Genomic DNA, 28,000 nt, shown 5'->3' on the forward strand with positions numbered 1-28,000 from the left:
CAGGCCGGAAAAGCCTCAGAGAGGAAGGGGTAACCCCCACACACACACTGGGGAGGGGCCCCCCCAGTGGGTAGCTGAAGCTGTGTCTGAGGAGGAAGTGAGAGGAGGAGGTGAGGTGCTTCTGGGAGGTAAGCTAGGGTGGTGGGGCAGGGGCTGGGTCTCTGAACAGAGGCCTGGCCTTTCTGCCACTTCAGGGTCTAACCCCCTCCCACCAATAGGAGTGGGGACACAAGGGGCTTGTTGAGATACCCTGAAACCTCCTCCCTCCAACCCCACAGCCAGGACCTGAGGCTGAGGACTGGTTGCATGGGAGGCCAGGCCAGGAGCTGCCTCTCTCACAGCTTCTCCCATCTTGCAGCCTCTTTGTTGCATCAAGGGTCTGGGGCACCATGGCCCAGGCCCTGGGTGAGGACCTGGTGCAGGCTTGTGAGCTGCAGGATGATTCCAGCTCTTTGGGGTCTGACTCAGAGCTGAGTGGGCCCGGCCCATATCGCCGGGCCGACCGTTATGGCTTCATTGGAGGCAGCGCAGCAGAGCCAGGGTAAGTGGGGAAGGAATGGGGGTGGGGGAGGTGCCAGGATTGAGGATAGGGGCTGAGAGCTGAATGCTACCGCGAGGCCCAACCTCAAGGGTCCTGGGTGGGTCTGGGGACTTAGCAAGTGTCACCCCTCCTAAGGCTGGCAGGACTGGGCCCAGGTGTCCTTGTCTCTTTACCCCCAACCTCCAAGGGTTTGGACCCACCTTGGGAACTGAACATCCTTTCCCTTGTAACCTCTGGCCCAGGAATCCCAAACCCAAATCACAGAACCCACACTTCTTTCTCCACCCTTCCCCTTTCCCAATATACAGACAGGATAAAAAGTCCAGAGACATGAAGGAACTTGCCTGAGGTCACACAGCAGATCAGAGACTGAACCAGTCTCAAACTCAGTACTCCTGGATTCTAGTCCAAGGCTCTGTCCACACAGCTTCCCCTATGAGTTGTCTGTGTCCCTATTGTGGGGGACAGCCAATCAGCCCCTCTCCCAATGCACACCTACACACCCCTTTCTGTCTTTCCTGCTTTCACCCACATTGGAGCCACATCCTTTCCTGTCCCCATGACAACCACTGGCAACTCTTGGGTGACAGGTCACCCCCAGGGGCTCACTCAGGTTGCATGAGGGTGGCAGATGTGGGCTGTAGGTAACAGCTGCCTGGCGCCTGGATGTCTATGCCATGTGCTCCCAGGCCTGGTCACCCTTCTGCAGACCTTATCCGTCAACGTGAGATGAAGTGGGTGGAGATGACTTCACACTGGGAGAAAACCATGTCTCGGCGGTACAAGAAGGTGAGGGGAGAATGGCCTGCCCCAGGCTGTCTTGGCTTATTCTTCTTTGCCTCAGCCCAGGCCCTGGCAGAATTTAGTCCTCTCCTGTGTCCAGTCTTTTCTCCCTCCCACCCAAAGTGGCCCTTGCTTGATGCTAAGTTGTGTTTGGGGCCTGCCAGCAGGAGCAGGGGAGGCTGGCCCTGCTGGCCTAATGGGGTGCCTTGGCCTCCCCACAGGTAAAGATGCAGTGCCGGAAAGGCATCCCCTCAGCCCTGCGTGCCCGGTGCTGGCCCCTGCTGTGTGGGGCCCATGTGTGTCAGAAGAACAGCCCTGGGACCTATCAGGTACAAGAGTTGGCAGGGGACCCCCCCTTTCCAGAGCCCCTCGCCACTTTGAGCCCTCCCACCTACCTTCCTGTAACCACAGGAACTGGCTGAGGCTCCGGGAGACCCACAGTGGATGGAGACCATTGGCAGGGACCTGCACCGCCAGTTCCCCCTACACGAGATGTTTGTGTCTCCCCAAGGTCACGGGTACGAGGCCAGTGATGCCCAGGGTCCCTCAGCCTCACAACCCCAGGCGTTTGGGCCCAGCGCCCCCTCCCCCACCCCAGCTTTATGTCCTTGCATCTCAGGGGCGCCAGCAAGGCTGGGGGTGGTGAGGCGTGGGCAGAGGCTGCAGAGAGGGGAAAGGGCTGCCCGGAGGACAGATCCCTAATGGGGTCTTCTGACACAGGCAGCAGGGACTCCTGCAGGTACTCAAGGCCTACACCCTGTATCGGCCGGAGCAGGGCTACTGCCAGGCACAGGGTCCTGTGGCTGCCGTGCTGCTCATGCATCTGCCCCCAGAGGTGAGTGCCCTCAACCCTGTGCTAGGGGCCCGAGACCCTGACCCCCCCAACCCCAGTGACCCGTGACTCCCAACCCCAGGGACTCTGAATTCAGGTACCTGGGACGCTTGACCCGCAACCCTAGTGACCTACTGACCTACTGACCTAGTAATCCTGTGCCCTAGGCCCATGACCCTTAACCCCAGGAACTCTGATGTCAGGAACCTGGGATCTTTGACCCCAGATCCTGTCCTAGTGACCCAGGGCTTCATGACTGCCAACCTCAGTGACTTTGAAGCCCAATGACCTGGACTGCAGGAACCTGGGACCCTTTACCCTTGACCCTTGCCCCAGTGAATAGGAGTCTGCATGTTATCACCTTGACCTCCTGACTCCTGGTTCTGAACCCTGTCACCATGATCCCTAAACCAATGGCCCCAAGAACCCAGGACTTGAGCTTTGGGAGCCTCCCAACCTTTGACCAGTGAGCCTCGATTCTGTGACTCTCAAATTCAACACCCTGAGCCCTGTGACCCATGAGCAGGGGAGGCTTTTGGTAAGAGCCCCCCCAGGTCTGAGTCCAGGCACCTAGCTCCAGAGTCACCGCAGATGGTATCCAGGCCCTCCCCTGCACCCCTGCCCCCTGCCCTGCTGCCCCCCTTGTAGCCCCTCCATGGTGGGCACTCATGGCCTGTGCCCCACCCCCAGGAGGCCTTCTGGTGCCTGGTGCAGATCTGTGAGCTTTACCTGCCAGGCTACTACGGGCCCCACATGGTAAGTCTGGGATGGGGCCAGAGGGCACAGGGGAGGGGCTGCGTGGGTGGGTGGGTGGAGGCCTGGGGACTGAGGGGGGCAGAGCCTGCTGGGCTTTGGGAGTGGAGGTGCTGACGGACGTGGCCACAGGAGGCTGTGCAGCTGGATGCTGAGGTGTTCATGGCCCTGCTGCGGCGGCTGCTCCCACGTGTGCACAAACACCTGCAGCAGGTGGGCGTCGGGCCCCTGCTCTACCTGCCCGAGTGGTTCCTGTGCCTCTTCGCCCGCTCCCTGCCCTTCCCCACAGTGCTGCGCGTCTGGGACGCCTTTCTCAGTGAGGGTAAGTGGGCAGCCTCCAGCGGGCGGGGGGCTGGGCTGGAGCTCTGGGGTGTTCGGTGTGCACAGGGAATGAGCCCCGCAGCTCTGCTCTGCCCTGCCCGCCACTGCCAATCCTGGCCCTGGGTCTAGGTGCCTGGCTGTGCTGAGGGTGGTGCCATCCTGCCGGCTCTGGGGAAACAGCCCAGCCCCAAGCCACACACCACCAGCGTAATGCATGGTAGCCCGTCCCCTGTGATACCACCATAGGCAGGGCAGCCTCTGCCTGGGGGAGGGCTGGTGCCAGGGAACCTTCCTGAGGTAGATGGGGCAGGAGTTGGGGAGGTGACTGCAGTGAAGCGGCTCAGGGACTGGCGCAGTGGGGACATGGCCAGCGGTAGAAGCGCTCATCACACAGCCCACAGGCACTTGGTGAACTCTCACTGGTGCCAAGCGCTGCTCTGGACACTGGGCCCACCTGAGTGTGTGGGCCTGCATTCTGGTGGGGGTGGAGATGGAAGGAGACAGTTATCAAACTAACGACATATCTATAGATTGTCATAAGTGCCATGAAAAAAATAAAGCAAGGGACATGACCGAGTGTTAGGGCAGTGGCAGGAGAGAGTGCTGCTTTTAAAGATGCTTGTGGCTGCTTCCTGACGGAGGCAGTCTTGCAGGGGCAGTGTGGAGGCTGGGAGCCCAGGCAGGACACTGTCCTCAGGGTCCAGGCTGCAGATGACCTGAGGCTGCGGGAGTGGAGAGAGGTGAAGCCAGAGAGGTGGATCCCTGAGCCAGGTGAAGAGTGGGGGAGTCAGGGCAGAGCTGTGGGGACTCTGCCTCGGTTCTCCCATCAGTAACCGCCTGCACTCTGTTCTATACGGTTGTCCAGCAGTTGCACCTAAAAAATGGTAGAAATCAATAAGCTTATATATTGAGCACCTGCTCTGTGCCCAGTTGGCGCCAGGATGGCTTAGAACTCTGGCCCCTGGTGTCCAAGTCACCATCTATGCGTCTCCTCCTCTCTAGCCTCAGGTTTCCAGGATGGGCCAGGGCAGGGCCCTGTCAGTGTGGCTGAGCTATCGTTGCCCTCTCTACTGAGAACAAGCACAGCCGCAGGCTCCCTTTTATAAAGACGGCATTAGTAGTCACTCACATCCCTTTACGAGTCACAATTGTCACTAGGCCTCGCTGGTCCCCTGACTGCTCTTCATAGCAGACCCGAGCCTACCTGGAAGGGATTCTGAGGCTCTGGGGATGGCCCAAGGTCACACCTGTGTGCTATCATGTGAGCACACGCATGTGTGTGCAATGCTGTTGGTTTAGGAGTGAGGAGCTCCAGCTAGAATCTCTCTGGAATCAGAAGGTCACAGCTCCTAGCGGAAAGGGCTTTAATGGGCAACCCCCAACCCCGCCCCCGGCCCTTCCTTGTAGGGACAGGGAGTTGAAAGAGGGCTTGGTGTCAGGTTATCCATCACCCCTGGTCCCCGGAAAGCTGCCCTGCCCACCAGTGTCTGTGGCTGCTGAGACATTCGCAATGCCCCCCCACGCTGCATTCTTCTCTCAGTCCTTGCTCCTGGCCTGGGTTGTGGCTGCAGAGCTACAGGGGGCTGGAAGGACTCCAGCCAAGAGCACAAGTTCAGGTGCAGACCTGAGGAGGGGCAGGGCTGACCCCCACTGAGCGAGCTCCCCACCTGCAGGTGTGAAGGTGCTGTTCCGTGTGGGGCTAACGCTGGTGCGCCTGGCATTGGGCACCACAGAACAGCGCCTGGCCTGCCCAGGGCTCCTGGAGACACTCGGTGCCCTTCGAGCCATCCCCCCCAGCCAACTGCAGGAAGACGTCTTCATGTCCCAGGTGGGTGCTCCCTGCCCGTCCTCCCCTGATGCATAGTTGGGGAAACTAAGTCCCAGAGCCGGAAGTCAGAATGAGAACTGGTACTCAGTTCCTGTCCTCTGAGCAGCAGAGAATGTGAAAACCCCAGGCCTCAAGTGCCTTTCTATGGCTCCCTTAGCAAGGCTGTCAGCCCCTCAACCCTCAGCCACTTCCTGGGGCTGTGTACTGCCCGCCCTGTGGGGACTTCATGGTTTCCTGCCCTCCCCCAGTCCAGGCAGACTCAGTAACAACCACTCCCCACAGGTGCACAGCGTGGCCCTGTCCGAGCAGGAACTGCAGCGAGAGATCAAGGCCCAACTGGCCCGGCTGCCAGAGTCAACGTCTGGGCCTCCCCCACGGCCCAAGGCCCGCCTGGCTGGGGCCCAAGCCATCTTTGAGGCCCAGCAGCTGGCAGTTGCACGGGGAGGCACCAGGCCTGAGGTGCCCCGCATTGTGGTCCAGCCCCCCGAAGAGCCCAGGCCACCACGGCGCAAGCCCCAGACCCGAGGCAAGACTTTCCACGGGCTCCTGACTCGGTCCAGGGGCCCCCCTATTGAGGGCCCCCCCAGGTCCCATCGAAGCTCCACCTCCTTCCTGGACACCCGATTCTGATGGTCCCACTTCTAGGGTACCATGGATTCAGTGCCCCCCAACCCCAGTTGCCTGAACGGCTGATGCCATCCTCACAAACGGGCACCGCACTTTATGCCTGGGATTTGGTGACTCCGTTTCCTTTCCACTGTTGACCGAAGGTAAATGACCAGGCGGCATTAGCCAGAAATTAATGATTGCGATTTATTCGAAGGTCTCAGGGTTTGCAAACTGGAAACACGACTAGGCACTGTCCAGAGTGTCCTAAAGAAGAAAGAAAAGCTGAGGGTTATTCTAGTAAAACGCACATTCTTGAGCAGAATCAGCCCTGCATTCTTAGGCGCTGGGTTGATTGGAGATGGTGAACTTCCAGATGTCAGGCGGTCTGCACACATGAACATTCTTTCCTAAGTTCTTCATTTTTTCCGAAGTCCTATCTATAGGAATTTCTAAATCTCCAGGCATTGACGCACAACTGAAAAGTTCAAAAGTTTAAGGCCTCAGGCTAGTCAAAGTCAAATAAAATCGTTTTCTCATGCTTTAGCCCGTTTGGTCTGAACCAGTTGTGTCAGCTTAACTATACAGACTCCATCTTGAGTCAGCCTAGCTATAATGACTTCATCTTGTTTTCTTCACTCATCCTCACCATGAACTATGTCAAGCACAGGATGAAGGAAGGTCACAGAGGGGGCTTTCGGGGGCCCAGGCCCACCATCCACCCACAGAGCTGTCCTGGTGCCTGGGCCTTTGCAAGCATGGAGGCAGCGCTGAAGGAAAAGGGGGGTAAGGGTAGTTGGCTGGGCTAGGTACCCCAAAGGACTCCTGGGGAGGCCTGGAATAAAGTCTTTCTGAGCAGAAGCCTGGCTCAAGTTGGATGCGTGCCCTCACCCCCAACCTTAGGCCAGCTGCCCTTCCCCTCCCGCCCTCACTCCCGCCCTGCCTCTCCTAGTCGGGCCTTGGTTCCACCAGACACACTAAGGCTGCCCATTGGCTGCTGGAAGGTGTTTACCAGCAACATGAGCCAATGGTAAGCCGTCTTGCCCAGCCTCCTGGGGGCAGGTAAGGCTCCACACCTGTGAGAGGAGGACTCCCCAAGTGGACGCTGGGCCCAGAAGTGGGGCTCTTTCCCTTATTCTGCCCCTCCCCCAAGGCTAGTTCAGGACGGGGTGGGGGGATCTAAACCAAGGTCCCACACACACACCCATGGTCCTGGTCTTGTTTTCAGAGAGAACCAGCGGGAACAAAGGCCTAGTGTGCCCAGGACAAAGGAGAAAGGTCCCGCCGGCCCTTGTCCCCTCCTGAAGCCCCACTGCACCCCCACGGGACTGCTACCATGGAAACCCCCTCCCACACTCACTAATTGCCCCCATGGGTGCCTGGGGCGCCTGGGACATGAGCCATTGCCAGGACAACAGGGCTGGTTCTGATGCACGCTTGCCTCCCTGTGGTGCCCATTTCCAGGTGCCCTGTCTCCCTGGGCACCCTCCCCTGCAGGATGGAAGGTGGAGGGTGGGGGGCATGGCAGGACTCGGGAGTACGGGGAGAAAGCATCTGGAATCCTGCTTAAAGGGTGGAATCACCCGTCTGCCCGTCCCAATGGCTGTGCTGGAACATTGGCATAGCCACGCATCAGACGCTGATTCTGAATGTGACAGGGCCACAGGCTGCGGGAATGCACTCACTCTACACGTGTTTGTGTGGTACTTATTACGCGCCTGGCCATGCCCAGGGTCCAGAGCAGACCAACCCACCCCCAAGGAGCCTGGAAGAGGCATCACAGAGGTCCAGGTCCAGATCTGCAGTTTCCTGAGGGAAACTGAGGCTCAAGAGCAGACCTCAGGTTTACCCCTACCCCCACAAGGGCAGCTATGAACCTGCCCCTCACCACTGGGCACTCACCTCAGTCTGCCCTGGGGTGCTCTGTGTCCTGCTCTCACCCACTCCCCAGCCTGGGTCCCAGCCCCTCTGACTGTGCAGCAGCAGCTGGGCCACAAGAGTTAAGAGAGCTTCCCAAGCCGACCCTGCCACCTGCCCGGGGAAGCTGCATGAATAATAACCCACTCATCTGCAGGTCACAGACCCTTCCCCACACACCCTCTCTCTGCAGGTGACACTGACGGCCTCTTTAGAGCAAGGGGGAAACGGAGGCTGGGGAAGTGGGGCGGCCCAGTACCCAGTCCAAGGGGGCAGAGTGGCTGGAGTGCAGATCTCTGTGCCTTCTAGATGATGCGTTGGCCTCAGAGCGGGGTAGCAAATGGAATCTCAGGCACTGCAGCAGTCAGGGTGGGGGGACTTGCCCCTGGAGTTCCGACCCCCAAACTCCCTGCCCTGCGTGGGCTCAGCTCTTCTGGGAGAGTAGGGGAACAGGAAAGGAACAGCCTTGGCCTAGGTGGGGCAGCCATCATGAGGCTGGGAGAGGGCCACAGTGACAGTGGGTCCCCCTGGATATAGACCTGAGGGGCAGGCGGTCTCCAGCAGGGCCCCTCCAGCTGGGGCTGAGTCACCACCTTTTTTACTCAGAAGCACTTTCTGGGCAGGTGTCTTATCAACCATCTTCATGGGGAGTCTGAGCCGAGGGGACAGACTAGAAGAGGACCAGCTCCCTTCTCGGGAGAACGCTTTTCTACACATGCTATCCCCACCCCACAAGGCTGTGCTAGCCCCTACAGCGCCTGTGCGCTAGCCGGGAAAAGATGCCTCTCCTCTAGGCACATGCAGCCCTGCCTGGCAGAAGGGAAGTGACCACTCACCTGGGTACCTTTGTGCAGTGAGCAACCTATACAACCATACTCAGTGAACCTGGCACACCCAGCTCCCTACAGACCTGTCTGGAAAAGGGCTCAGAGAAGGAAAGCCATCCCCCTGAGAGCACTCAGCCTGTGGGGACTGAAGCTGGGGTGGCACTCAGTGATATCTGTTGGCCTGGGTCAGCCCAGGAGACAGGAGTGGGAGGGAGGGTAAGTAAAGAAGCGGAAGGGCAAGTGGATCCTGCCTTGGTGGTGGGGAGAGCCCATGGTCTCCATCTGCACTGCTACCTACCCCAGAGGGCTCCCCTATCCCCACACTGTCCCAGGCTCTTAGAGGTCAGATTTGGACGGCCTGCAAGGTCTCTGCGTGGGAAAGACCCTCTCACTTTTCTCTGAGCTTCGGTTTTCTCTTACACATAATGCGATAATAATTGCCCCCACCCAGTCCCAAGAGGGCTCTATCCACCTCATTATTATGATTATTGTTCAGTCAAGCTTGGCAGCCGCCCAGCCTCTGATGATGTCCAGGCACGGCAGCAGACAAAGCAGAGCTTCCCCGTCAGCCTGCTTGCCCCAGGTTCCAGAGCCCTGCATCTGAACTGCAGCTACCTTACCCTGGTTTTCCTCCCTGCACCCACAAGGCAAACACCACCACACTCACTGCTGAGCTAGGGCAATCTGGGAGTGGGCACAGAACCTCACTGATCTCTGCGCATGTATGCGTGCACTCTGGCAGAGGGAAGAGCCCAGTTCCACAGCTCATGGCTGTGTGACCTTGGGCCAGTCACACCACCTCTCTGAGCCTCACTTTTCCTCCTCTGTAAAAGGCAGAGAATCGTAACTGCTACCTCACAGGGTTAAGTGAGATACAGCACATAGCGCCCTCCACCCAGTACCTGGGACAAGGTCAGGAAACGCTTGCTGACACTGATCCTGGGTGCTTACCTGCCTCCAGGCACCCCTTGCCCAGCCAAGCCTAGGCTAAAGTGTACATTCTAATTGCCATTTGAGGATGAGAAGATGAGTCCACAGAGGCTGCATAGCTTGTGTTACAAACAAGACAAAAAACAAGACAACAGGCGCAAAATGGAGTTGTTTATGCTAAACCTCATGTCACCAAACTGACTTAATTACAGCTTCAGCTCTCCCTTGGAATCTTAGACCAGTCAATTAGGAGTCGCCTGGTCAACACTAGTTAGACCCCTGCCATCCCCTAAAGGAAAGTGACCGCAGTAACCAACCTGGTTTTTTGCCTAGTAAACTTCCTTGCTCCCGCTCCCTTCTGCCCAGAAAGTCTTTCATTTTGCACAGCTCCTCCGGGCTCCTTTCTATCCGCGAGATTGGATGCTGCAATTTACGAATTGTTGAATAAAGCCAATAAAATCTTTAAAATTTACTCAGTTGAATTTCGATTTTTAATACTTGTTAAGTGGCAAAGCTCGTGCTCTTTGACGACTTCTGTGCCCCCACCCTGCTCCCACCGGTCGGATCAGTAGAGCTCAAGCTACCCAAACTGCAAGAGACTGGACTTTCTAGGGTGGCCGCACCTCATTCCAGGACCCTGGGTCTGTGGACCTGGAGCCAGGAGAGCCCTGAGCAGCCAGTACTGGAAAGCTGTGTGGAAAATGTGAGCTGGGCGGCAGGAACCTGGCTAAGTCACTTCTCCCTTCCAAGTTGGTAGACAGGGATGGGTCCTCACAGGCTGCTCTGGAAACAGCTGCAGAAAGGACCCAAAACTGCCACCCTTGTCCCAAGTGCCACGGGCCCCTCGGTACTCTCCACAGCCCAGGAGGTTCTTGAGGACAGCCAGGAGAGGGTCTGAGTTTGGGGACGTGAGGTGGAGGAATTGTAAGAATAGCCTTCATTTGCTGGGTGCTGGCACATGGGAATCCTCAAAGCCCTGTGAGATGGGAAATAGCCCCATTTTTGGTGGGAAGAAAGCGAGGTTCAGATCAGAAAGGGGCGGTGCTCAGGTCCCACCCTGGAGCGAGAACTGGAACCCACCTGGTAGGACACACACCTGAGCAGAGGGTGTGAGTCTCCGGGTATGTTCTTGGGGTGAATTCGTGCCTGTGATCAGGATCTCTTGGGGTGTGCTTCCGTGGGTGCACTTGGGTGTAAGGATGTGTGTCTTGGGGAGACTGCACGGGTCCAGCTGCCCTGGGTGTTGACAGGCAGAGCAGACCCTGTAGACGGCCCTCTTCCCTGCTCAGACCCACTGGAACCTGCCAGCCTGGAATGTCGCACCCTTTCCTTTTGGACATGTAGGGCAGAGGGTGTCCGACATCCCTGTGGGGGAATCTTTCTGAGTGGTCACTACTCTGATAGGGGCCAGGAAAGGTGAGGAGGGGACCCCACCTACATCCAGGGACCCCAGCCTAAGAGAGCCTTTCCAGGAGATTCTGCCATAGGGCAGCTGAGTGCTCATGGCTGGGACAGCTGCTGGCCGGTGTGCTGGGCAGCTCAGGACAGCCATCCAAGGGCAGGGCTCCGGACTGTGTGCCCCAGGCCTCTCCTGGCCACCCCCCCACCCAAGGGCGGGTTGGGTCGTAGTACCAGTCTCTGTCAGCTCTGCTCTCCCCTCCCCCATCCTCTCTCCTCTTTTCGTTTCTTCCACTATGGGACATTCTCTCTCTCTGTCCCTGTCCTCATCTCTTTCTTTACAACAATCCTCTCTGATGTTCCCTGTCCATTGGTACCTGGTCCTCTGATTTGGTCTGTGTCTCCGAGGATTCCGTCTGTCTCTCTGTCTCTCCCTGGCCCTCCCGGTGCCCTGCTTCTTGCCGGTCCAACCCCGGGACTGCGGATCTCCTGACGGGTGGCGGGTTTCCGCGGGAGGGGCGGGGCGGGTCCCCTGGGCCCACGCTGCCGTCCAGGCACTGGGCATGTCGCTGGCGCTTCTATATAAAGCAGTGCTGCCTCAGCCCAATGCTGTGTTGCTGCCGTCGCCGAGTTCCCACCCGGTCCGTGCTGCCCGCCGAGCCCCGCCGAGCCTCTGCCGCCCGCCAGGTACCCCGGCTCCTGCCCGCGCCCCGGGGAGAGCCAGGGAGGGGGGCTGCAGAGCCAGAGGCTGCTGGCACGGGGACCTTGAAAGCCCTCGCCCCCCAGCAGGACCTGCGACACCACCTCCCCCCACATACCCACGCGGGTACCCAGCACGACCCCTGCTGGAAAGGCTGAGTACCCCCAGAGCTGCGGGGCTGGAGTTCACACATTCCTGAGTGATGTGTGAGCTCTTGGTGCAGGATCCACGGGTTGGGGCAGAAATCCCTCTGGCCTCCATGGGATGGGGTGGGGCAGCCTTCGACACTTCCTGGCAGGAACAAGAGGCCTGTGCTGGTCATCTCTCCGCCCCCAAAGTCTCTGGGGCTGGGCAGTGAGGTAGCAACCCTGCTGCCCTGACTCCCTCTTTTCTTTCTCTCTCTGTCTCTGCCATCAGGCTTTCAGTCTCTCCACCTGTAAGATGGTGAGTCTCCTCTGGTCCATCCCCCAAAATGCCCAAGTCCCCCACCAGGAGAGGGCCCAGAGGGCAGTGTCTGGCACCCAGAGCCTAACTCTGGGGGCTGCCCTGTGCACCCAGCTCAGACCCATAGCCAGCTGCACATGCCCCCCCCTCAGCTCCCTGCTCTGGGCCATGGGACAAGCATCTACTATGTGCCAGGCACTCGTCTCTCCTCATCAGCCCTGGGAGGTGGGCACTGCTGGTCTCCTTTGGCATTCATTCATGCTGCAACATTTATTGAGCACCTACTATGCATCCGGCACCATTCTAGGTTTGGGGTCACGGCAGTGAACACAATCTGGGCTCTCAGGGAACTGGCCTTCTAAGGTCAGCCACCAAGGCTCAGGGATAGGCACTGACAAGCCGGGATTCAAGCCCAGTCTGAGGCTCAGACCTCTGCCCTTCCGGCAGCGTACAGCATACCATCCCCCAGTGACCGAGGTGATTCTCTTGGTCCAAGCCTCATCAGCACCCAAGGGTGGGACAGACAAGTACCCAGCACCCATAAGGCCCAAAGAAACCTCACAATGTGTCCAAGGTGGCCCAACCTGCCCCCCAGAGGACAGGCCCACCTGTGTTCATACTGAGCCTCTAAACAGCCCCATGTGGGAGTCAGCCAGGCTCAGAGAGGAGCAGGGGTATAAGATTTCATCCAAAGAAAGCATTGCTGGGACTCAGGACATCTGAAAAGAAGGGCATCAGCTTTTCCCCTACCAATGCCTAGTACGGGCCTGGCCACACAGTAGGTCTTCGAGGCCGAACTGGGGATGACAGGGAACAGATTCACCTACATATTCAGGTCGCAGCAGAGCTCCATAGTGATAGATGGGTCATCGAGGCCAGAGAGAAAAGAGCAGCAGCCCAAGAGTGACATTCATTCATTTATTCTTCTGTCAACAAACATTTACGGAGCAGCTACAGAGTGCCAGGCATTGTTTTAGGTGCCAGCGTGCCTCAAAGAACAAAACAGACAAAAACCTCTGCCCCTGTAAACCAAGCTAGGACAGACCCTAGCACAGAGGGGGGCGGCAGTGGTCCAGACAGCAGCACACAGCTTTCTGCCCCCACCCCCGGGGCACTGGACATACTGTTTACAAAGCACTCCCACTTATGTGTTCCCGGTCTTCGCTCCCCAATCCAACCTCGTCCTCTCCTGTCTGCCCTGAACTTAACCCCAGGTTAGGAGAGTGGGGGCTTATACCCTTGGGTGACTGAATGTGCCACTTTCCCATCCTGCCCAACAACCACCACTCTGCTCCCCCACCCCCAGCTCTCCCTGGATCCGCTGGGTCTCGAGTGGGACTGCCCCCTGGGCTCCAAGAACCTGGAGGAAGAGGAGGGCCCAAGGGTAGAAGGCTCTGGCCTGCCGCCCCCAGGCTACTTCCCTGGCTCCTGGAGCCAGGACGTGGGCCTGGATTGCAAGGGCTCCCCCGAAGGGGCGGAGGCCCGGGCCTGGACTGTCTACTACTACAGCCTCCTGCAGAGCTGTCTGCAGCAAGCTGGCCTTCCGGAGACCCAGGACCGCAGCCAGGCGCCCCGCACAGGTGCCTGAGGGCTCCACGGAGGGGACCCCCTGGGGGGAGCGGGGGGGCCCCTCCGCAGCTCAGCCTGCTTCCCATCCCTGTCAAGGTTGGCCCCTTCCCCCAGGCTCTGGCTAGGTCTGAAGCCCGGGAGGCAAGCCAGTCAGCTTTGGGCAGGCAGGCATTGTTTCCAAGGGCCCCTGGCACCAGTCAAGTTAGAGAGCAAGGCTTCCCTCCACCCCCATAAGATCCAGCCCTGGAATTCGCAACCCTCGTTCTCTGGAGCCAAAGCTTCCATAGAAGTGTCTCAGGAGCTGCTGTAGAGACAGCCAGCAGTGGGCACCCAAGATCCCTCCTTTGCTTTACCTGTTTTACATAATCAAGTGGCTACTAAAGAGTGTGTGGATGGAGAATTCACAGCTAACATACATGAAAAAAAAGAATTATCACAGCCCTGGTTCCATTGTACAGACTGGAAAACTGAGGCACAGAGACTCCTCCCACTGTACAGGGGCCAAGGGTCCCACAGAAAGTCAGTGGCAGAGCTCAGGCTAGAACCCAGGTCTCTGGTCATCCAGCCTCCAGTGCCTTCTGGACCAGTTGCAGAGAAGGAAGCCCGCCTCACAGGGTGGGGATGGGCAGCAGCTTCCCCTCTGTCCCCTTTACTCTTCTCATCCAGACCTGGAATGAGAAGGGCCATGGGGGTCAGGAAAGGTGGGCAGAAACACAGAAAGGGGAACCCCTCCTGAGTTTGGTGATGTTCTCTTCCCCCAAGGCTGCCCTGGGGCAGAGGTGACCTTGTGCATTCTGGGATCCCCCAGCACCTTTCTGTCTGTGCTGCTGGAGGGTGGGGTCCAGAGTCCGGGTGAGTGTGTGCCCAAGTTCCCCCACCCCTTCCTACAGAAAGGGCAGCCCTGCCCTGGCCCAGCCATATCCCAAAATACCCGCCAACCCTGGCAACTGCCTGCATTCCACTTGACCAGTTGCCATGCTCTAAGTGGGGATGGGTTTAGGGAGCGGCTGCACCCCACTACCCAGGGGCCTGGGCTGGAGATGGAGGGCATGGGGGCAGGAAGCCTATCCTGGCCAGCAACCCTCCCCCCTCTGCCCACAGGAAACATGCTTCTTTGCCTGTCCCCTGCTTGGCTGACGAAGGTGCCAGCACCAGGGCAGCCAGGCGAGGCCGCCCTGCTGGTCTCTAAAGCAGTGAGCTTCCACCCAGGGGGACTGACATTCCTGGATGACTTTGTCCCTCCACGCCGTGTCACCTACTTCCTGGCGGGCCTGGGACTGGGGCCTGGCCAGGGTCGGGAGGCAGCTGAGCTCGCCCGCGACCTCACCTGCCCCACAGGAGCCTCAGCAGAGCTGGCCCGGCTACTGGAGGACCGGCTGCTGACAAGGCGATTGCTGGCCCAGCAGGGTGGTGTGGCTGTGCCAGCTACCCTGGCTTTCACCTACAAGCTGCCAGCACTACTGCAGGGAAGGGATGCCAGCCCGGGACTGAGGCTGGTGGAGTTGAGTGGCAAAGAGGGCCAGGAGACACTGGTGAAGGACGAAGTTGGGGCCTTTCTGCACTCTGAGGCCCTGGGGGATGCCCTGCAGGTAACAGGCTCCTGCCCCTGAGGTCGGTGCAGGGGCCCGAAGATGGGATCCATGGATGGTTACCAAGCCCTGCTGCTGCCCCATCCCTCTGTGGCAACCCCCTGCCTTCTTGCCTGTTTACTCATTGCTCCTATGGTATGACATCCCATCCTGCAGGTACATGGGGTGGTGAGGAGGTCCCCTTCTTCTTCCTGTTGCAGGTGGCCATCAAGCTCAGCGGCTGGCGCTGGCGGGGGCGGCAGGTATTGCGTCTGCACCCACGAGCAGAGGTGGACACAGTGGCGGACACAGTGCTAGCGTTGCTGGAGAAACTGGAGGAGGAGGAGAGTGTCCTTGTGGAGGCTGTGTGCCCACCTGCCCGGCTGTCCTTCCCAGGTGAGAGCCATCTGGGCCGGCCAGGGATGGGAGTTTGGCTTGGCCTCCTGGCATCTCCGTGCCGGGCTCAGGCCTCACCGTCCTCCCCCAGGCAGTCCCCAACCTGGCCCTGCGCTGGCTGTGCGTATCTGTGCTGTGGTGTGTCGGACACAGGGTGACAGGCCCCTGTTGAGCAAGGTGAGCACGGCCCAGGTCAGGTCATGACCCTGATGCCACACTCCAGTCCCGCGCCATGGGGATGATGAGCATTCCTAGGCAGAGAGCAGTCTTTGAGGGGGCATCTTAGTCGCCTCTGCGAGGACTCCTGGGCCTGACACTTTTCCCTCCCCTCCAACCTTTCCTGCACCCCCCCACCCGCCTCCCTCAGGGGCCCTGGGGCCTAAGGCCTGGTGCGAATCTTCTTCCCAGGGAGATCTTGCCCACATAAGAGACTGACGCAGGGTCCCTGATACCAAGCTGGGGAGCTCGGAGAGTCTTGGGGACCCTTGTCAGCGCACAGCTCTGGGCGGGCGGAGCTGAGGGGGAGACTCAACTCAGCACTCAGGGAGTTCCACAGCTGGGACACACCAGGGTGGCACAGGTCGCAAGGGCTGCAGGAGCTAGGAGCAAGTGTGCTTGGAGCCCTCAGGGAGCTGAGACCCTAGCCAGGCCTGGAAGCCTAGGTAGAATCCCCAGGGATCTAGGGACCAGATGGGCAGTGGCAGGGGATGTGGTTTGTGCAGTGTAAGTCACATTGGAGAAGAGGCTTCTTGAACGTCCAGAGGGGTCTGGAGGTGTGCATGAGTGGTGGGGGCGGGTTAGTAGTCATGGGAGGGCTCCTGCTGGGCCAGGCCCCTGAGCTGCACCCTGCCCAGGTGGTATGCGCCGTGGGCCGTGGGGACCATCCTTTGCGGCACCAGAGCTCTTTGCCGCGGACACTGGAGGTGGCACTGGCCCAGTGCGGTCTGGGCGAGGCAGCGCAGGTGGCGGTCGTGCGGCGGAGCGTCAAGGCGGCGGCCGAGGCTGCGCTAGCCGCTGTGCTGGCTCTGGAGGCCGATCTGAGCGTTGAGCAGCGCGGCGGGCGCCAGGCCTGCACTGACTTCCTCGGTGAGTGCGGGAGGCTCGGGATGGAGGCTGGGGGCCGGGAGGCAAGGCCCGAGGGCGGCCCGCGCTGAGCCCGCGCCCCTCCCCCACGACCCCCGGCCCAGGCGTAGACTTCGCGCTGACAGTGGCGGGTGGCGCGCTGACCCCCGTGGCCTTGGAGCTGAACCGAGGCCTGTGCCTGGAGGCGTGCGGCGCGCTCGAGGGGCTCTGGGCCTCCCCGCGCTCGGGGCCGGTGGCCGAGGAGGCGGCGGCAGCCGCGCCACTCGTGGAAACCATGCTGCGGCGTTCCGCGCGCTGCCTCATGGAGGGAAAGCAGCTGCTGGTGATCGGCGGGGGCGGCTTCAGCAAGAAGTTCGTGTGGGAGGCGGCGCGCGACTACGGGCTCAAGGTGGGCGGGGCCGGGCTCAAAGCCCAGGCCTGAGGTGGAGGCGGGGCCCGGGTGCAGGGGTGGGTGGGCTTTGGGGCGGGGCCAGCACCACTGGGGCGGGGCCTTCGCCGGGAGGTCTCCCTGGAGGCACTAGATCCCAGGAGTAGGGACGGGGCCCGCCGCCTGGCCCATGTTAGAAGTCTTAACTCCGGCCTCTCGCTCAGTTCTGTCCCCGCCAGGTGTAAGAGAAGCCTAGGGTAGACGGGCCGGAGGGGCGGGAGCGGCGTTCAGGGTTAGTGGCAGACCAGGGCTTTGAATGCCAGGCTAATCCTGCAGAAAGGGCAGGTCCTTCCTTTGAGGTTGAATTCCTGAGGGCGTGAGGAGGGTGCTGGGGAGCAGCTTACAGATCCTGAATCAAGTTCACAGCAGTGAGCTCACATTACAGAATCTGGAGCCACGTAAGCACAGCAGACGTTCTTATCCCCATTGAACAGTAAGAAAACAGATGCCAGATATCTAGGCTCTTCCTGGTCCCAATCTACCACAGTGGCCTCCTCTCCCCTCTCCCATAATACAACACTCCTTGGCAACCCTCCCCTCCAGCCATTCCTGTGTCTCTTCACTCCCTGCCTTGCACACTGTATTCTCTACCTGGAATGTCTCTTCATTCCTCACGCTGCCAAGTATTTACAGTGCAGACAGCCACCTTCCCTACCCTTTTCAGGGGCTGCCTCTGCCCTAGGTACCAACTGCTTTGTATCTGTGTTCCCCCTGCAGGCAGTGAGCTTTGGGGGTATGGGCCCCCACTGGGTTCCTCTGTGGGCACCTCCCAGTGTGAACACATTGGGTGAATGACAACCAAGAGCATAATGTTCAGACACCAGACCACCTGCCCCCAGCCCCAATCCTTTGGCCCTGGCCAGAGGCCAAAGGCAAAGTGAGGCTGCCTTTGAGAATGATCCCACCCACCTGCCTCACCCCTCCACTCTGCCCTCTTCCTCCTGCAGCCATCTTTCCCCTGGCTGGCTCTTATTCAGCTCCCAGCTTAAGCATTGCCTCCTCTTCTAGGATGCCTTCCCTCCCCTCCAGGCTGGGTTAGGGGTCCCACTTCTGCACCTTTCATGTATTCAGTCATCAACAAATATTGCTTTCAGCACCCAGTGTTGGTGAACCTCTGAGGGCCAAGACCACCTTCTAGGCCCCGTCCTAGGTCCCCAGCGGCCAGCACGGGCTGATCTGTATGTCTTGCCCTTCTGTGGTTTCTGCAGCTGCACCTGGTAGAGTCAGACCCCAACCACTTTGCATCCCAGCTGGTGCAGACCTTCATCCACTTTGATGTGACAGAGCACCGGAGGGACGAGGACAATGCACGGCTGCTGGCGGAGCTGGTGCGGGCACGGGGCCTGCAGCTAGATGGCTGCTTCTCCTACTGGGATGACTGCCTGGTGCTCACAGCCTTGCTCTGCCAGGAGCTGGGTCTGCCCTGCAGCTCCCCAACCGCCATGCGCCTGGCCAAGCAGAAGAGCCACACCCAGCTGCACCTGTTGTGCCGCCAAGGCCCCCCCTGGCCCTCGCCCTCCCTCCATGCTGTGCCTTGCTGCCCACTGGAGAGTGAGGCCGACGTGGAGAGGGCTGTCCACCAGGTACCCCTGCCCGGTGTTATGAAGCTGGAGTTTGGGGCAGGTGCGGTGGGCGTGCGGCTGGTGGAGGATGCACCACAGTGCCATGAGCACTTTTCCCGGATTGCCCGAGATCTGCAGGGTGAAGCTGACCACCCCGGCATCGGGCTGGGCTGGGGCAATGCCATGCTCCTCATGGAGTTCATTGAGGGCACCGAGCACGATGTGGACCTGGTGTTGTTTGGCGGGCGACTGCTGGCTGCCTTTGTCTCCGACAATGGCCCCACGCGTCTGCCTGGCTTCACTGAGACAGCAGCCTGCATGCCTACTGGGCTGGCACCGGAGCAGGAGGCGCAGCTGGTGCAGGCAGCCTTCCGCTGCTGCCTGGGCTGCGGGCTGCTGGATGGCGTCTTCAACGTGGAGCTCAAGCTGACCGGGTCTGGGCCACGGCTCATTGAGATCAATCCCCGCATGGGTGGCTTCTACCTGCGGGACTGGATCCTGGAGCTCTACGGTGTGGACCTGTTGCTTGCTGCAGCTATGGTGGCCTGTGGCCTGCGGCCTGCCTTGCCCGCCCACCCACGGGCTCGTGGCCACCTGGTAGGTGTCATGTGCCTGGTGTCCCAGCACCTGCAGGTACTGAATTCCACTGCTAGCCAGGAGGCCCTGCAGGCTCTTCATGACCGGGGCCTGCTGCGCTTCAATCTGTTTCTGTCTTCAGAAGAGGCCCTGGTGCCTAGTGAGTACGAGGAGCCTTACTGTAGTGTGGCCTGTGCTGGGTCCAGCCTGGCCGAGGCCCGCCTCCGCTTGCTGGGCCTCTGCCAGGGCCTGGGCATCGATGGGCCCCACTACCCGGTTGCCCACTTCCTGTCCCACTTCAAATAGCACTGGGGCCAGGGGGCAGGGGCAAAGTGCTGGGGTGGGGGGGGCTGTGGTGCCTTCTGCTACCCGATGCTCTCCCTGCCTCTTTTCCCATAGCCCTGCCCCAGCCCCCCTCACCCAGCCCATTGCAAGGCTTCAGGTCTGTTCCAGAGTGGCAGGGCCATTTTTACATCACGCCTCCCGGGCTTGAGGACCACAAAAGAAAGTATTTGGGGGGGGCCATTGGGCCCTCTTGCCCTCCCTAAGGCCCCAGTCCAGCCCTCAGCTGCCCCGGGATTCTAGCCATGGAGAAGCGACAACAGCTGCACATAAACACACACATCTCCCCACCCCACCTCCAGGGAGGTAGGAATGGGCCCAAACCCAGCCCACCCTCCCCACCCTTCCAAGTGTTTCTCTTTTCCTGCCATCTATGGGAAAAGAGAACCTGGCGGGCTCCTGGCATTGGACAAATCCCAAGAAAACCTGAGACTAAACCCCATCATTTAACAAATTCCAGGATAGTTCCAGAGCCTGCCGACAACTTTTGACAATACATCATTTGGCCTGAGCAGTAGAAGCTGGTGACCTGGGGTCAGGAGTAACCATCTCCCCGGCAGGTAGTCATGATTGCCCCATTCTACAGATGAGGAAACAGGCTCAAAGAGAAAAATCCACTGCCTCAAGGTCATATCACAGTGGAAGGAAGGTCGAGGGACAAGATGTAGAGTCCAGGTTTCTGCTTTTACTAAGTCTTACATGCCCACTCAGCTTCTAGGTCCTGCTCATCTGCCTGCCCTCATTCATATGTGGCTGAGACATGTGAACACCCCCCACCCATGCACAATGTATCTTTTCCAACAAGCTTCGGTGCTTTGGCCTCTGGCACCCCTAACTAGCATTGACAGAGGAGAGTCTACACTCCCTTCCTAAATCAGGGGAGGCTGCTTTAAGAACTCCTGCCTCTGCACAGCAGAGGAGCTGTGGTCATCTCCACAAGCATCCCTCTCCAAATAAAGGCTTAAGGAACTACTGAAATGTCCAGGGTCTGGGATAGGTTCTTGTGACTCGGACAACACCTCTCAGGCTCAGCTAGATGCGGGGCGGGGAAGGGAGGAGGGAGAAGTGGCTAGGGGATACCTGTAGAATCTGGAGCTAAGTTGACTGGGGCTGGGCCATGGCTCAGTCTTTTGGGTTGATCTTCAGTGGGGACCTGCCAGGGGCACGCACACCAGGACCCAAACCTGAGGGTCTCCTGAGGATGGAATTACAACCAGAGGGCCACATCCAACCAGATAACCTTGGTCCAGCCTGGAGACCTCTGAGGTCTCTCCATCGGAGTTCATATCTACTCATCCAGAGCCTGATCTGGCCCAAATTCACCCCGCAGAGCCCCATCTAACAAGAATCCATGCCCAAATCTAAAGTCACCGACCAGGTTTGGTGTGTTCATTCATTTATTCTTTTAATGAAGTTTTATTAAGCGTAGCTGGATTAAGATAGCCGGATTACTAAATGTGCTTAAATTGGCAACGGAGCAAACTCCAGCATAAGCCCATATTTACAGATGGATCAATGAGACACAAATCCCTTCTGGCAGGAACCTGGCAGCAATGCCTGGAAGTAAGCTGGGCACGGAGCAGTCACCCAGTAAATGCTCAGACCTGCAGGTCCTCGAGCATGGAGGCACATTAGAGAGACCCTGATGCAGCTGCCTCCTTTTCAGGGGCGAACAGAGAGGAGAAGACGCCACCTGCCTCTCGCCACCCAGTCAGCCTGTCAGCGCACGACTCAACAGGGCTGCGAATTCCATCTACGTTCATACCTGTATGCGCTTCCTACTCTGCCCCATCCAAACTCACTCTCCCCAGAGCTAAGATGGGCTCCTCCCAGGCAGCCCCGTCCTGTGCCGCTCCCCGGGAGCTGTACTGGGAAGACAGGGCTCAGCCAAAGACTGCAGATTTTGGCACCCGGGCACCCAACTACAATTCCCGAGAAGCCTTGCGACGGACGCCATATTTTCTCCCAGGGCGGGGTCAATGCCTCTTGCGTCATCGGAGCGCGGGGCCGCCGTCGCGGAATGCTAACGTAGAGGCCTCGGCCCGGGCTGTCAGTCACTGCGCGGCCAGGTACGGGCCGAGGGGCCCTGAGGGCCGGCGCCGCTATGGCGGCGGTATTTGACCTGGACCTGGAGACGGAGGAAGGCAGCGAGGGCGAGGGCGAGGGCGAACCAGAATTCAGCCCTGCGGTGAGTGGTCCTCCCGTGCGCGGCTCGATCCCGGAGCCGATCCCATCACCCTGGCGATGAGCTCGCCTCCGCTACCCCCACGGAGAGTGGGCTCCGTTCCTACAGACCCGATCTTTCTCAGATCCCAGCCCCTAGTAAGCTCTGACCTCACCCTCACCCCAACCTGTCTTTCGAGACCCTAGCCCTTCCCCTGAGTCTCCCTTTTCTGCCCTCCCTCCTCCCCAGTCCTGGCCCATAGCCTGCCCGCTCCCATTCCTGACCCCCTCCTCTCCTGGGCCAAGCAGTCCAGCTTGGGGGGGAGGGATCCTGGCACCTCCCTTGCCTCTTACCCCTCGGTTTCTCACAGGACGTGTGTCCCCTTGCCGAGTTGAGGGCAGCTGGCCCGGAGTGAGTGAGGGTCGTGTTGTGGGAGGAGGGAATGGGCTGGGAAGGGGACCTGGGGAGTATGGAGCCTTGCCCCCATTAACTTCCTGTGTCCACAGGCCTGTGGGACACTATGAGGAGGTAGAGCTGACTGAGACCAGTGTGAACCTGGGTCCAGAGCGCATCGGGCCCCACTGCTTTGAGCTGCTGCGTGTGCTGGGCAAGGGAGGTTATGGCAAGGTACTGGCCCCACCTCCTTCCTTACTGGCCTCACAGCCTCAATCTTGCTGTAGCAAAGGGTTCTCAAAACAAATTAGACTTGTAAATCAGCAGAGCTTTCGGTAGAATTCAGAGGTGAAAACAAAGGGGGGGAAGGGCAAATACCCTCTGAATCAGACTTGAAATCTTTACTGTCCCACCCTTGGGTGGGGCTTTTTGAAGATAGGATGTGGAGAGGGAAGTTGATCCTGTCTCCCCTGCCCTACAGGTGTTCCAGGTGCGGAAGGTACAGGGCACCAACTTGGGCAAAATATATGCCATGAAAGTCCTGAGGAAGGTGAGTCATTTGCTCAGCCAACAAATCGTCACTGAGTGGCTGCTATTCCCAGTGCACTACACTAGGCTTTGGGAAGACAGCAGCAAACATGATGGAGGAGATGGGCGCTGTCTCGGGCATTTCTGTTTGTTGTCAATTGTGATTATAGTCATGCTCTGCTTAACCGTGGCATCTTTTCTTAGAAATGCATTGTGAGGCGGTTATGTCATTGTGCAAACATCACAGTGCACTTACGCAAACCTAGATGGTGTAGCCTGCTACACACCTAGGCTACGCAATATAGCCTATTGCTCCCAGGCCACAAGCCTACACAGCATGTTGCTGTACAAAACAACACGAGATTAAATCAGGAACAAGAGAAATTGATGCAACCAAGAGATACGGTAAACACGAGAAGTATGAAGCTGCTGCTGGTGTCACAGCATAGTTTTATAGCAAACTTTGTTATATATTTTTTTTAAGATTTTATTGGGGAAGAGGAACAGGACTTTATTGGGGAACAGTGTGTACTTCCAGGACTTTTTCCCAAGTCAAGTTGTTGTCCTTTCAATCTTAGTTGTGGAGGGTGCCGTTCAGCTACAGGTCCAGTTGCCGTTTCTAACCCCTTGCGGGAGTTGAACTGGCAACCTTTGTTGTTGAGAGCCCGCGCTCCAACCAACTGAGCCATCCAGGAGCTCAGCGGCAGCTCAGCTCAAGGTGCCGTGTTCAATCTTAGTTGCAGGGGGCACTGCCCACCATCCCTTGCTGGACTCGAGGAGTTGAACCGGCAACCTTGTGGTTGAGAGCCCACTAGCCCATGTGGGAATCAAACCGGCAGCCTTCGGAGTTAGGAGCATGGAGCTCTAACCACCTGAGCCACCAGGCCTATCTCAGCAAACTTTATTTTTAAGTAGAAAGAGTATACACTCAAGTAGAGATAAAAAGTATAGTAAAGTATATACATAAGCCAGTAACATAGTCATTTGTTATCATTAGCAAGTATTATGTACTCTACATAATGGTGTGTGCTACCCTTTTTTACGACTGGCAGTGCAGTTGGTTTGTTTACACCAGCATCACCACAGACACGTGAGGGATGATGCTGTAGCACTTTATGTTGTCACTAGATGATAGGAATTTTCAGCTCCGTTATAATCTTAGAAACCACCATCGTATATGCGGTGTATTGTTGATCGAAAGTCATTACGTGGCATATGACTATACATTATTTTGCCGTAATTCTCAACCATGGGCAGTTTTGCCTCCCAGTGGACAATTGGCAATGTCTGCATACATTTTTGAGTCACGACTAGAGAGGGATGCTACTGGGATCCGGTGTGTAGAGGCCAGGACTACTGCTAACCATCCTGCAATGCACAGGACGCCCCCCCACAACCAAGAATTATCTGCCCAGGATGTCAGCAGTACAAAGGTTGGGAAACACTGTGCTAGAGGACAAATCAGTACCCGACAAGAACGATTGCTTATCGCAGCAGAATTGTGGAGAAATGCGCTGGCGTGGTAGAGGGTGGCCGAAGGATAGTGGCTGGAGGGACTGAGTGCCTACCTTCTAACCGATCCCTGCCTTTCCAGGCCAAAATTGTGCGTAACGCCAAGGACACGGCACACACTCAGGCTGAGCGGAACATTCTAGAGTCAGTGAAGCACCCCTTCATTGTGGAACTGGCCTATGCCTTCCAGACTGGCGGCAAACTCTACCTCATCCTTGAGTGCCTCAGTGGTATGCATGTGGGCCCAGCCAGGGGCGTGGGCAGGGCCAAGGAACCAGCACAGGAAGCCCTGGGGTCCTGGGGGAAGCCTGGAGAGAGGGGGCGTGTAGAATGGCTAGGGGACTCCCATACCCATCTGTTCGTCTGTTCATTCATTCATTCATTCATTCATTCATTCATTCATTCATTCAGCAAACATCCATCCAGCGCCTATTTGTGTCTCTTGCCTGTACTGGGGGTGGATGGGAATGGTGGGAGTTTGCACGGAAGTCTAGAGGATTGTTTTGTCCATTTCCACTGCCCCTTCATGTTGTTCCCCTCTCCTCTGTGCCCTGCATCCAGTCAGGTCCCAAATACAGTTGGGTCATTGTCTGCAGTGTCCTCCATCCTCTCCACCCTCTCAGGGGAGGGGGAGGCACAGTTGTTTCTTAACTCCTGCTCATCGTCTCCTAGTGTCCCTACTCCCTCCCAGGGACTCAGAGCACAGCATTGTTCCCAACGCTCCACCTCCGAATTCATGGCTCCCTGTAACTGCCCGGATAAAGCCTGGCCTCCTGTTCACCATGGAGTGGTCCAGGCTTGCTTTGCCTACTCCCACATCTGTACAGATGAGCCCTGAGCGCGCCCTCCCCTGGGTTCCACCTCGGCATGCCCTTGGAAGTCCCACTGCTACTTTCTGTCCCCTCACTTCGGGATTCATTTTGTCCTCCTTCATCTCTTCTGTGAGATTTTTTTTGGGTTAAGCTCTTGGAGCTATTGTCTCAATCTGGCCTATAAGAGCCGTCGTGTGCATGTCTGTCTTCCCATTAGACTGAGCACCCTGAGGGCAATGGCTGGGTCTCTTCATCTGTGTCCCCAGCTTCACCCAGCACAGGGCCAGGCACCGAGTAGGCGTCGGTAGATGTTTGCTGAATTTGAATTGAAACCCCACGGCAGCTCTGTGAGGCAGGTAGGGCGGGAATTACAAGCCCCACTCTCCCCAAGAAGAAACCAAGACTCGGAGAGCAAAGGATCTTGGTCCTAGCACACAGCTGCTGACATGTTTGTGTCGCAGGCGGTGAGCTCTTCACACATCTGGAGCGAGAGGGCATCTTCCTGGAAGACACGGCCTGGTGGGTGTTACTTCCTGCCTCTCCTGGGGGGGTTCCCGGGCTCCTCCAGGCCCTGGCTCCCCCACCCTTGCCTTCACCCTGTCCTGTCTCTGCAGTTTCTACCTGGCAGAGATCACACTGGCCCTGGGCCATCTTCACTTCCAAGGCATCATCTACAGGGACCTTAAACCGGAGAACATTATGCTCAGCAGCCAGGGTGCGCATGTGTGCACGTTACACAGGCAGCTGCGTCTCCGGGTCAGAAGCTGCAGGGAGGGCTGAGGGTCCCCCTGGGGTGGCCTGGGGCCCTGACCACCCCCTCCAACATTCTCCCTCAGGCCACATCAAACTGACAGACTTTGGACTCTGCAAGGAGTCGATTCACGAGGGCGCTGTCACCCACACCTTCTGTGGCACCGTCGAGTACATGTAAGGGGCAGCTGGCTGGGCCCAGGGGTCAGGAGGACAGCCAGGCAGGGTCTGGCCCAACTGACGGTCCCACCCGGCTCCCAGGGCCCCTGAGATTCTGGTGCGCAGCGGCCACAACCGCGCGGTGGACTGGTGGAGCCTCGGGGCCTTGATGTACGACATGCTCACTGGATCGGCAAGTCCAGCCTCCCGGGGAGGGCAGGCGTGGGGGCAGGAGGAGGCCCCCGGGCAGGGCCGGGCCTGGTGGGAGGCCCACAAGGCTCCTCTCACCCTCCGCCTCTTCCAGCCGCCCTTCACTGCAGAGAACCGGAAGAAAACCATGGACAAGATCATCAAAGGGAAGCTGGTGCTGCCCCCCTACCTCACCCCCGATGCCCGAGACCTTGTCAAAAAGGTGGGCTCCCTCCTGCCCCTGGTCTGGCTCCCATCGCTTTTCCCAGGCCCTGCATGGCTTCCTGCGTGTCTCTGGACTGTGGGGAGCCGGAGCCACCCTGCCTTTGGGATGGAGGAGCACTGGCTTTGGGGTCCCAGACATTAAGCTTGGGGTTTAGCTCTGAAGCAGAGCAGCTGCTACCCTGGACAGCTCCTTGTCTGAGTCCCAATCTGCAAACTGTTCATGATCGGCAGGGGCACAGAGGGGGAGGGTAGGCACCCAACCCGATTTGGAGTTGGATCCCCACCAAGACAGCCTGGGGTGATGCCAGCAGCCACATGCCTCGGCGAAGGCTTTGTGGAGAAGGGGCCATCGGACCAAACCTTGGCAGTCCCGAGGGTGTCAGTAGGGGGAGACCACACTCCAGAAACCTTCTCCCTGGTCTCCCCTTCACCTGAGCCAGCCCCTAGAACATGGGGGACACACGAGCAATACCTCTCCCCCGGACCCTCACTCTGCCCTTGTCCTAGTTTCTGAAGCGGAATCCCAGCCAACGGATGGGGGGAGGCCCAGGGGACGCTGCTGATGTACAGGTGGGCCTGGGACCACCACGAGGCGGTGGGGCGGTGGGGTAGAGTTACTGAAGGAGCCGAGGGGGTGAACTGTTGGCATGTTTGGGGGTGCTCTACCCACAGAGGCACCCCTTTTTTCGGCACATTAATTGGGACGACCTCCTGGCCCGCCGTGTGGACCCCCCTTTCAGGCCCTGTCTGGTGAGTGGAGGTCCCACTGGCTCAGTGGCGGGTGGAAGACCCCTGGCCTGGCCACCCCCTGACCCCGCCCCACTCGGGTCTGCCCACAGCAGTCAGAGGAGGACGTGAGCCAGTTTGACACTCGCTTCACACGGCAGACGCCAGTGGACAGTCCAGATGACACGGCCCTCAGTGAGAGCGCCAACCAAGCCTTCCTGGTGAGGTCTGGGGGGCCTAAGAGTTCTGGGGACACGGGCAGGGGTTGTGGCTAAGGCATGGTGGACACTGAATGTCGCCCGGCCCTGCCTCCACCCCAGGGCTTCACATACGTGGCACCCTCCGTCCTGGACAGCATCAAGGAGGGCTTCTCCTTCCAGCCCAAGCTGCGCTCCCCCCGGCGCCTCAACAGCAGCCCCCGGACCCCCATCAGGTATCTGGGCTGCGGGGGGCATGTAACGGGCAGGAGACCAGCTCTAGCTCTGGCTCTGCCGTCAACCCCAGGGCTGCCCTGGCCAAGCCTCTTAGCTGGCTGTAGCCTCCGTTTCCCGTCTACCACGGGGACCCTTTGTGGCAGGGGCTGCCCGGATGGGCACTTGACCTCACAGCTGTGCACCCAGGCAGGTGGGGAAGTCGGCCCTCCTGCCCTGGTGCCAGGTGCCAGTAGGCGAAGCCTCTGCCTTGGTTTCCCCTGCAGCCCCCTGAAGTTCTCACCCTTTGAGGGGTTCCGGCCCAGCCCTGGACCCCCACCGGAGCCCATGGAGCCCCCTCTACCTCCTCTCTTGCCACCGCCTCCACCACTACCCTCGAGCACGGCTCCTCTCCCCATCCGACCTCCCTCAGGGACCAAGAAGTCCAAGAGGGGCCGTGGGCGTCCAGGGCGCTAGGAGACGGCCGGGATAAGGACAGCTGTCGGGGCCCCTCCCTGCAGGCTGTGAGGACAGCGGGACCCTTGGCCAGTTTCAGAGACCTGGGGGGTGTCTAGGGGTGCTGGAGTGAGTGTGTGAGAGTGTATGTCTCTGTTGGGAGTGGCTGTGCCCCTGAATCATGAGCATGAAGGGCTGCCGGCCACGGATGCCAGTGGAGGGCCCCCTACAGCTGAGCTGTGCCCTTGCACAATTAAAGTATCAAATCATGGC

The 28,000-nt window shown here is 58.8% G+C and overlaps 4 protein-coding genes across 21 annotated transcripts; 3 read left to right on the forward strand and 1 right to left on the reverse strand.

Moving 5' to 3' along the window:
* Positions 1-6,210, forward strand: TBC1D10C (TBC1 domain family member 10C). Of its 7 annotated transcripts, none has more exons than XM_074336767.2 (11): positions 1-110; positions 359-541; positions 1,231-1,330; positions 1,546-1,653; positions 1,736-1,842; positions 2,045-2,159; positions 2,847-2,912; positions 3,042-3,231; positions 3,876-4,001; positions 4,904-5,058; positions 5,341-6,210. In XM_074336767.2, exons 2-11 carry the CDS (start codon positions 390-392, stop codon positions 5,686-5,688), a joined length of 1,467 nt encoding a protein of 488 aa, XP_074192868.1. In that variant the 5' UTR covers positions 1-110; positions 359-389; the 3' UTR covers positions 5,689-6,210. The 7 variants fall into 7 exon arrangements, with proteins under 7 accessions (XP_074192868.1, XP_074192867.1, XP_019593305.2 ...); XM_074336766.2 differs by having other exon boundaries at positions 18-128; XM_019737746.3 differs by lacking the exon at positions 3,876-4,001 and having other exon boundaries at positions 20-128.
* LOC109450436 (uncharacterized) lies at positions 5,858-11,857 on the reverse strand. Of its 10 annotated transcripts, none has more exons than XR_016018410.1 (6): positions 11,555-11,823; positions 11,114-11,314; positions 10,435-10,574; positions 9,962-10,314; positions 9,656-9,761; positions 5,858-5,931 (listed from the first exon to the last, which is right to left on the reverse strand). XR_016018410.1 is itself a non-coding variant. In XM_074336775.2 (6 exons), exons 1-6 carry the CDS (start codon positions 11,695-11,697, stop codon positions 5,885-5,887), a joined length of 774 nt encoding a protein of 257 aa, XP_074192876.1. In that variant the 5' UTR covers positions 11,698-11,857; the 3' UTR covers positions 5,858-5,884. The 10 variants fall into 10 exon arrangements, 2 of the variants coding, with proteins under 2 accessions (XP_074192876.1, XP_074192874.1); XR_016018409.1 differs by having other exon boundaries at positions 10,419-10,574; positions 11,555-11,799; XR_016018411.1 differs by having other exon boundaries at positions 9,962-10,131; positions 11,555-11,795.
* CARNS1 (carnosine synthase 1) lies at positions 11,318-21,435 on the forward strand. Of its 3 annotated transcripts, XM_088789724.1 has the most exons (11): positions 11,318-11,423; positions 11,854-11,880; positions 13,187-13,460; positions 14,212-14,301; positions 14,551-15,038; positions 15,239-15,413; positions 15,505-15,590; positions 16,268-16,499; positions 16,601-16,884; positions 18,132-19,082; positions 21,070-21,435. In XM_088789724.1, exons 1-11 carry the CDS (start codon positions 11,343-11,345, stop codon positions 21,433-21,435), a joined length of 3,054 nt encoding a protein of 1,017 aa, XP_088645850.1. In that variant the 5' UTR covers positions 11,318-11,342. The 3 variants fall into 3 exon arrangements, with proteins under 3 accessions (XP_088645850.1, XP_019593298.1, XP_088645851.1); XM_019737739.3 differs by lacking the exon at positions 21,070-21,435 and having other exon boundaries at positions 18,132-20,381; XM_088789725.1 differs by lacking the exon at positions 13,187-13,460 and having other exon boundaries at positions 11,322-11,423.
* On the forward strand, positions 21,400-28,000 carry RPS6KB2 (ribosomal protein S6 kinase B2). The gene is made up of 15 exons (XM_019737742.3): positions 21,400-21,591; positions 21,938-21,978; positions 22,074-22,194; positions 22,442-22,510; positions 24,083-24,230; positions 25,274-25,331; positions 25,427-25,527; positions 25,649-25,739; positions 25,824-25,914; positions 26,026-26,133; positions 26,643-26,705; positions 26,808-26,885; positions 26,975-27,082; positions 27,182-27,294; positions 27,559-28,000. The coding sequence occupies exons 1-15, from the start codon at positions 21,508-21,510 to the stop codon at positions 27,746-27,748; spliced, it is 1,464 nt and encodes a 487-aa protein (XP_019593301.1). The 5' UTR covers positions 21,400-21,507; the 3' UTR covers positions 27,749-28,000.

This window comes from Rhinolophus sinicus, chromosome 14 (genome assembly GCF_057876585.1).
Source record: "Rhinolophus sinicus isolate RSI-liver-muscle chromosome 14, RSI-T2T, whole genome shotgun sequence".
Classification (NCBI taxonomy): Eukaryota; Metazoa; Chordata; class Mammalia; order Chiroptera; family Rhinolophidae; genus Rhinolophus; species Rhinolophus sinicus.